This window comes from Galeopterus variegatus, unplaced genomic scaffold, assembly GCF_000696425.1.
Source record: "Galeopterus variegatus unplaced genomic scaffold, G_variegatus-3.0.2 Scaffold1175, whole genome shotgun sequence".
Taxonomy (NCBI): Eukaryota; Metazoa; Chordata; class Mammalia; order Dermoptera; family Cynocephalidae; genus Galeopterus; species Galeopterus variegatus.
The window spans coordinates 89394-98479 of record NW_007727286.1 but is presented as its reverse complement, the minus strand read 5'-3'; the positions used below and the strand labels follow the sequence as shown (position 1 = coordinate 98479).

Below are 9086 nucleotides of genomic sequence, written 5' to 3'. Positions count from 1 at the left end.
CCCTCCCTCCCAGCTGCTCTGCAACAACATCTTAGAATGTAAAAAATAATATTAATAAAATAAATAAATAGATAAAAATTTTAAAATTGTATATTAGTTGGGAATCAAATGACTTTTATCAACTCAGTTATACATTCCTATTTTGTTTCGAGTTTTTGTAAAAATGTATTAATTTTGCAATTGGGAAAAACAAGGTAACCCAAAATGGGCAAACTTTGCCAACCAATTTACAAGAAAAATCATGTCCTGGAGTATGATATTTTGTAAATAAATTTACCATATACTAATACAATAAAGTTAGTTCACACCTCTCCCCCAAACAAACCTGCTTATAATTTTCTGAGCCTAAAACTTAACCTGCTTCATATATAAACACATTTCATTTTTGCATACAATGAATTTTCCAGGAATTCAATTACCATGAAAATGGAGAGGAAATTGTGAAGAGCTNATACAATGAATTTTCCAGGAATTCAATTACCATGAAAATGGAGAGGAAATTGTGAAGAGCTAATGCCAACACTATGTGTGACATTTGAGTCACCAAGACAATAGACATATGTCAATCAGCATTTGAGGCCATGACACTGGCAGTGATTCTGAGTGTAGGTGTCTGCTTCTCCTCATGTCCACTGATGCAGACATCCCGGAGCAGGTCCTCTGCTTTTATACTTCCTTTTACATTTCAATTAGGGCAGTATATTTGATTTCTAAGAACTTCATATGTAGGTAGGTTATATTGCATATGAATCTCATGTCAGGGCAGTAAGGGGGGCGTTATAAAATGTTTGTTATACAAAGGACCCCTGGGCACTGGTAGGGCTGAGAGCCACTGACTTAGCTTCGGGGATCACAAGGCCACGTCTTCACGAGTTCTGGCCCCCAGGTCCTTGCTTAAACTCTCACAGCCGCAGCACAGGAAGTCTGGAGAAGGGCTCTGCTTGTCACAGCACACGACTCCAGATCTAACTTTGCATAGAACAGGATCTTCATTCTCTGGGTGGCGTGGGTGTGAGCAGGGACTTTCCCCCTCATAGACCAGAATGAAGAAGGCCATTTCTCAGCAGAAGGATGGAAGCAGAATTAGGATGAGCTACTTACAAAGGTCTTCGGTGGCAGCCGGGGCGAAGGCAGCCATGGACTCGTACAGATCCTCGTCACAGCCGGGGTTGAGGGAGCATTTCATGAGCAGGTCTGTAGAAAGGTGGGCCATGGACTCGTACACAGCGTCGGCCTCCTCGCCCTGCATCAGCTCCTCTTTAATGTGACTCTTCAGCATGTCCACGGTTTCCTGAAAGAGGACGGCGATTGTTTGTGTATATCTGTATTTCCCACCTGACTGAAAGCTCCTTGAGGCCAGGCTTCACACCATTTTTTCTTTGTTTTATGTTTTTTTGTTTTAATCTTCGTATCTTTCCCCAACACTAAGCACTGAGGAGCTCTGTGCTCAGGAGATACTAGTTAAATTTCCAGTGACCAGAGCATACAAGTTAAAAATTATTTTCTCATGAGCACCTGTTGTGTCACGTACAATGTGAGACTTTGCCTCTACATAACCTCATGTCATCCTTTCCACTACTGCTTGAGAAAGCTATAGTATTCCCTAGTTTACAAATGAGAAAAACAAAGCTCAGAAAAATTTAGAGTCTTGCTCAAGGGCTTGAAATCCTGGTTTTCGCTCTTTCTATTATACCTTTGTGGTTCCCCAAAAGGGAACAAATGACACAAGAGGGTGTGACCCAGACCAATTAGCCACACAGAAATTCAGATGGGCTCAATGTGGCTGCAGCTAAGGTGTTTTGCACGTATGTGCAGTCAGAGGCCCCTCAGCAGCTCCATACACCGGTCCCCCTTCCTTTCGCAGGCTTTTCCCAAGTGCCCGACAGTTTCCAGGAGTTCCTCCCTCGGTTTTATGTTCTACACGCCGAAGGGGAGAAACGGTCTTGGACGAGTGCCCTGACATCAGAAAGGGTGTCCCTCTGTCCTCCTGCCTCCAGGTGGTTACGAAGCCAGAGAGCTGACTTCTCTGAAACCTCTGCACAACTTTTCCTGGTGAGAAACTTCAGTGTTTCACAATCCTTATTTCAGCATCAACCCACAAAAATCCTCATTTTCATCATCATTAACCCAAGAGAGCTAATCTTTTATTGACACTCTGTGTTGTTTTCCTGGTGAGACTCGGGTGGACCAGGTGACAGCTCTCAAGTGTTGGAGACTCAAGGTCTTGGCATTTGATTTTGATGTGGTGGAAAAGAAAATGGGACAGTTCTTAGAGGTCACAAGCAACATGTGGGACAACCTTTCGGTAGCAATGCTAGAGATGAATTGGTTGAAGGCAACTACGGTCAGAGAGTAAAAATGATATGAACCAGACTAACTTCAGAGCAGACTGAAAGTGCATCTTTAAACTTCCCAGTTACAGAGAGCAGGAAAACAAGCCCTGGCTTTAGCACCAACCAGGTTCAAGTCCTGTCTCCACCCTTATTAGTTTGTAGCACTGGACACAATTACTTTGCCTTTTTAAGCCCTTTTCCTCGTGGTAAAAAGGGAATCACAATACTGTCAACTTCAAAGGATTGTGGTGAGGATTAAATAAGATAATGCATTTTCCAATCAAACAAATTCAATAAATGTTAGTTACTACTATGGACACAGAATGTCCTTAATAAAAACTAATGGCATAGAGATGAAATGCTACATTTTGTACCTTTGTGACTTTAAAGTAAAGCCGAGTAAAGCTTACCAATCTAAGGCTGTAAGCACCTTTTAGCCTCATTTAGTCAGTGATTCTCAAAACAAGACTCAGGGTATTCAATTCATTCATTCACTCGAAACACTGCACACCCCAAACATGGGGAAGGCTCCTCTGTGTGCCTCAGTGAGTCATTGCCGTGTAGATTTCCAATATAATGCTGAGAGTTCAATTTCTGGGGCAGTGTCAGGCTCACTCTTGTTTGGGCATGGAGAGCAAGACTGGATTGTATTAATTGCTCCTTTGAGGTCACAGCTCCCTATGAGAGGCTGAGCTACTCTCAGGTGCCCTCAGTAAGTCTGTGAAGGAGGAGGAAAACCAGAACGGGATGGATAACTGCCTCCAAGACAATGGAGGCAAGACTGGGGCATCAATACGATGTGGGCACGGCGTGGGATCAGACTCAGAGAAGGACTCAGAAGTCAGTGATTATGGAGGAGCTGGGGATCCAAAGCCAGATGAGCAAAAAAGCTGGGTGTATTTGCCTGCCTAAAGGTCAGACCCGGGCAGAGGGTCAGAAAGAAAGATAGGCTGTTGGCAGGAGGTGGGCCTCATAGTCGGTGGCCCTGATGCCTCCTCAGGTGCACAACTTTATTGTGGTCCTACTAAGGAAGGAACCCATCCTAACAGTTCACCTGGGAGTTTCCTGCCAAGGTGCCTCGGAGGTAGATGAGAAGGTGGGTGGGGGAGAGAGCTCAGCATCAGCCTTCTGCTGATTCACTCTATAAATGTCTCTCTAAATTCTTTGAGGGGGACCTCAGTGCTTACATACATTATTTCCTTTTATGCTCAAAGCAACTCTGTGAATAGAACTATTATCATCTTCCTTCTGCAGATTAGGAAACTGAGAAAGGAGATATGTAACTTGCCTAAAGTCATGTGGCTAACAAGTGTTGCTATAGGAACTTGGACCCAGGTCCCTGCAACTCCGGGGCTCATCTCTTAAACCCACACATACTTCCTACCGCCAGAAGAGGCACAGGAAGACATGCTAGAGATGAAATCCACCCATATTTTTGGTGAAAAGGCAGCCCTAGAACAAACACATAGGGCATTTCCAATCCCAGTGTCTCTCTCGCCTTGGCCTTACCACATACTCGTCGATGAACTGCCGCAGGTCCCTGAAGCCATGTTTCTCGGCGATGGTGTTGGGGTAGTGGCCGTGCTTGTTGGCCACACTGTACGCCTGGAGGGCTCCTGGGCAGGTGAGCAACAAGGCAGTAAGGTTCTTCAGTCCATACTTTGCAGCAAAATGCAACAAGGTGGGCAGCTCTTCATCCCTCTGATCTGAAAAATTGCCAAGGAAAACTTAACTGACAGATACAAATGAAGGCATAGGATGCCCTTGTTCATGGACATAAGGCTGCCATGCCTAGCATGGTATCCCGCAAGCACTCAATGAGTACTTTTTCGTTGATTAGCCTAACATTTGACAGCTTCCTTCTGGCACCACTAAAGATCATGTCCTCAGATGAGAGAGAAAATAATTCAATTAATTAGCAAATTTAATCATTAATGTCCTACCTTCTTTCTCCAAAAGTATTTAAAAACCCTGAGAATTAGTAGTAATTTGAAATGTGCTGTTTTTTTAAAGGCTTAAATAGCAGCCACAAAGTACAACAGGAATCATGTTTTGACCTCCTCTGCAAAGTTCAGAGCACTTTAAAACTACTGTTTTGTGCTGATTAAAAGAAAGAAGTCCATCGTCTTAGCTATTACTCCCAGTTCATAATAAGTATACCAATAATTCAGGGTATGTCACTTAGCCTTTCTGTAGGCTTTAGTTTTGAACTTGAAAATATCTCCAGACTATCTCGAAGGTACCTTGGAGGATTAACAAGACACTATTCAGTGAGGACCTTTTTTAGAAGAGATTTTGAATGGTATTAATGCACCTGAGCCCCAGGACGTGAGTTAACCCTCTGGCTGGTGAGAAACAAAGAACTGCTGAGAGTCCCCACAGCCCCTCCNGCTATAGGAACTTGGACCCAGGTCCCTGCAACTCCGGGGCTCATCTCTTAAACCCACACATACTTCCTACCGCCAGAAGAGGCACAGGAAGACATGCTAGAGATGAAATCCACCCATATTTTTGGTGAAAAGGCAGCCCTAGAACAAACACATAGGGCATTTCCAATCCCAGTGTCTCTCTCGCCTTGACCTTACCACATACTCGTCGATGAACTGCCGCAGGTCCCTGAAGCCATGTTTCTCGGCGATGGTGTTGGGGTAGTGGCCGTGCTTGTTGGCCACACTGTACGCCTGGAGGGCTCCTGGGCAGGTGAGCAACAAGGCAGTAAGGTTCTTCAGTCCATACTTTGCAGCAAAATGCAACAAGGTGGGCAGCTCTTCATCCCTCTGATCTGAAAAATTGCCAAGGAAAACTTAACTGACAGATACAAATGAAGGCATAGGATGCCCTTGTTCATGGACATAAGGCTGCCATGCCTAGCATGGTATCCCGCAAGCACTCAATGAGTACTTTTTCGTTGATTAGCCTAACATTTGACAGCTTCCTTCTGGCACCACTAAAGATCATGTCCTCAGATGAGAGAGAAAATAATTCAATTAATTAGCAAATTTAATCATTAATGTCCTACCTTCTTTCTCCAAAAGTATTTAAAAACCCTGAGAATTAGTAGTAATTCGAAATGTGCTGTTTTTTTAAAGGCTTAAATAGCAGCCACAAAGTACAACAGGAATCATGTTGAGGATGCCCTTGTTCATGGACATAAGGCTGCCATGCCTAGCATGGTATCCCGCAAGCACTCAATGAGTACTTTTTCGTTGATTAGCCTAACATTTGACAGCTTCCTTCTGGCACCACTAAAGATCATGTCCTCAGATGAGAGAGAAAATAATTCAATTAATTAGCAAATTTAATCATTAATGTCCTACCTTCTTTCTCCAAAAGTATTTAAAAACCCTGAGAATTAGTAGTAATTTGAAATGTGCTGTTTTTTTAAAGGCTTAAATAGCAGCCACAAAGTACAACAGGAATCATGTTTTGACCTCCTCTGCAAAGTTCAGAGCACTTTAAAACTACTGTTTTGTGCTGATTAAAAGAAAGAAGTCCATCGTCTTAGCTATTACTCCCAGTTCATAATAAGTATACCAATAATTCAGGGTATGTCACTTAGCCTTTCTGTAGGCTTTAGTTTTGAACTTGAAAATATCTCCAGACTATCTCGAAGGTACCTTGGAGGATTAACAAGACACTATTCAGTGAGGACCTTTTTTAGAAGAGATTTTGAATGGTATTAATGCACCTGAGCCCCAGGACGTGAGTTAACCCTCTGGCTGGTGAGAAACAAAGAACTGCTGAGAGTCCCCACAGCCCCTCCACCTACTGACATCTGAGTATAGCAAGTTAAACTCAACCAGAAGGCAGAAGTGTTTGTGTTGTGGAGTTGGGGGACAAATCTTTTATTTTTTATAAAAGTTGACTTCTAAGCCCAATAATTTTATATATGTATAGAAATATTTTATTTATATATGAATATAAATATACATATTTTTTTTTAATATGACAAAGCCAGCCTCCTATTCACCAGGATATAATCATTGGGATAAGGGGTCTGCAAATGTCCCCAAGAACCCACATTGTCAGGCTACAAAATACTTTCTCCTGAGCCCCAAGTTTAAGAGTAGAGAGAAGTAACACCCACTGGAAGTGATGCAAGAACATTCCACTGCAGGACAACAGGCAGAGGCGATAGGAAAGGGAATGTCCCCCAGATAAGGGCTTGAAGGTAATGTAGCCTCATCCTTATCATTCTTAGGCCACAAAAGGATGGAACACAGGCAGAGTAACCCAAGATTTGGGTTCCATTTGTGAAGTGCAACCACAGGGTGGAGGAAGAGTGACAGCCACAGAAGCACAACAGCAGGTGTCCTGTCCAGAGCCAGGCACCATCCCCGTGCAAGTGGTGCAGCTCTCAGCTCCCAGCATGTCACATGCACAAGAGCCGCACCTCCCTCATGGACAAATATTCATTTAGCACCTGCAATGAGCCCGCCACCCCGGAACAGCTCCAGCCCGTGCTGAGCTGACAGCCTAGCAAGACAGATACAGCTGAGGAGCACTAGGACAGAGGCACCCAAGGTGCTAGGGGAGCCCACAGCAGGTGGCCAAACCTACCGGAGATTTGGAAAAGACTTCCCAGAGACGTGCTATCTAAGCTGCTACAGGGAGGTGAAAAGAAGTTAGCCAGGTGAAAGGAAACCAAGACTGAGAGGAAGAAACTGTCTTCCCATGAGTCAAGGTAGCAGGAGACAGGTGAAAGAAGTTCCTGCCCTCCATGGGCTTGCAGAGGGAGAGAACATACCTTGGGATACAAAGTGGAGTGGGGGGGAAAGGGGAAAGGGGGAGGGAGGTTGGGGATAATTGGGTGGGAGATACAGGGTACAATCGCAATTTGTGGTAATTGGCATGCTGCCAGTATGGATCTGGCCTGCACATCTTGGGCACGAGAGGTGGCAATCAGCTTCATATCTCATGAATATTCATAATAAAAAAAAAAGAAGTTCCTACCTTCCATAGAGCAGAGCGTAGAAGCCAAGAGGGAATCTGGAGAGAGATAAGGACAGAAATGCAGCAGAGGCCCCTTGGGAAGGGCTGGTAAGCAGGTTAAGAAGTTTGGATTTTATCTAATAGGTAAGTGGGAACCACACATGTTTTGAGAAGGGGTAAAGTATTCAGATTTGCAATTTAGAAGAATCTATATCCACCCAGTGAAGACTGAGTACTTAGGATGGAGCACAGAGCAGGGACCAGCAGAAGGTCCGTGCATGGGACGACGGGATGCTGGAACCAGCAGGCTGGGATCAGCCCGTGTTTGGCTCCCTGAGATTTGACTGTTAACTTACTTGTCATCATATCTTCTTCTTCCAGCTGGTTGATGCCAAAGAGGTGCAGTCCACTTGCAGGGATGTTGTTCTTCAGGGACTCGGTTAGCAGTTTATCAAGGGTCTCTGTGTTGTAGGGCACAATTTTAAAGGCCTGAATACAAAAGCAAAGACGGTCAGATTTTAAATCCAGCTATCTCCCACCCGGCAGATTCAAGGCTGATAAACCATGAGCAAAAACTACATGCCCAGGAAGCTCAGGTTTCCCTTCAACAGCCTTACCTGACACATGAATTCCACAGGATTCGCAGCATTGGACAATAGGTTCCCAATTTCTTCCATGTCAGTATAATAGCTGACGATGGTTTCACATACCACCAAGTCCCCAGAATAGATCTTCAGAGAAACATTCCCAGATGAAAGGTCTGAACAGAAGAAAAGACACCATAAAAATGCCCAGGAAGAACAAGGGTCCAGGAAAAGTGTTTGTGGATACATACGCTTCACCTGAATGGTGAAGAAACTAACTGAAGGCTGGAGGGGAAGCGAGGGTGCAAGTGGAAGGTCAGCAGATGGCACATGGGGGGCTCAGAGACCCCCGTCTATTCTCACTGTGTCTGCAATTTAATTTTCAAAGGATTTTCATCTGTTTTGCTCACTACTATAGGCACAGTGCCTCAATGAACCAGAAGGAAAATTTTGGTTTAAAATGTGGGTTTATAGAAAGGCTAGTGGTCACCAAATGGGGGAAGGATCCTGGGAGGTGAAACTGTGTTTCTGCCACACTGGGCCAGCTGAACTGGTTCCCTCGAACCGCTGCTGTCATTACTAGGTGCTCTCCCTGGGGCGGAATTCTATACCACAGTAAGGGGTTTCGAGGGTGAAAGAAAAAAATTAAAAATACACCAACCACAAAGATTCAATTCACAAAAGAGGAAATGCAACAAATAGAGAACATGGAAAAATATCCAACCTCACTAGTAAAGAAATGCAAATTAAAACAGTGGACTAATTTTAAAAACATATCAAATTAGCCAAAATATTTAAAATGATAATGCCTAGTGCTGGTGATGTTACAGCAAAGCAGCTTGATAGTGGGGATAGCTCAGGAAGCAGTTAAGCACGTTCTGTGTCATCATGTCAACATGGGGCCACTTACTGGGAGCCTTCACGGAAACGGTGTACTCATTCTCCAGCTGGGCTTCCACCCTTATCGAGGGAGAATCCTTGGGAGAAAACTCTGCTTCCGTTGTCACCCTCTCATCCAACTTACATCTCACAATAATATAGACAGTGGTTTCTGCCTGGAATGAAAGATCAGACTTTGTCCCGTTTCTTTCCTGCATCCCCCAAGGGTGCTGGGCCAGAGGGTCCTGGGCTCCCTCAGCCCCAGCTCTCTGCAGTGAGCATGCTCCTGAGGAGGGTGGGCTGGGCAGTTCCACTATCTGCTCCCTGTCCCAATGAGACAAGTTACAGAAACTGAGAG

At 44.4% G+C, this 9086-nt stretch overlaps 1 protein-coding gene across 1 annotated transcript in view; it reads right to left on the bottom strand.

Moving 5' to 3' along the window:
• The window catches only part of PIK3AP1 (phosphoinositide-3-kinase adaptor protein 1), a gene marked incomplete at its 5' end in the record, with an annotated part of 114354 nt that overhangs the window by 50379 nt on the left and 54889 nt on the right, over window positions 1-9086 (bottom strand). The window contains 5 exons of the mRNA XM_008575364.1: window positions 1102-1291; window positions 4919-5115; window positions 7622-7754; window positions 7883-8025; window positions 8760-8904. Coding sequence (XP_008573586.1) covers window positions 1102-1291; window positions 4919-5115; window positions 7622-7754; window positions 7883-8025; window positions 8760-8904 — 808 coding nt within the window. The remainder of the gene's footprint in view (window positions 1-1101; window positions 1292-4918; window positions 5116-7621; window positions 7755-7882; window positions 8026-8759; window positions 8905-9086) is intronic.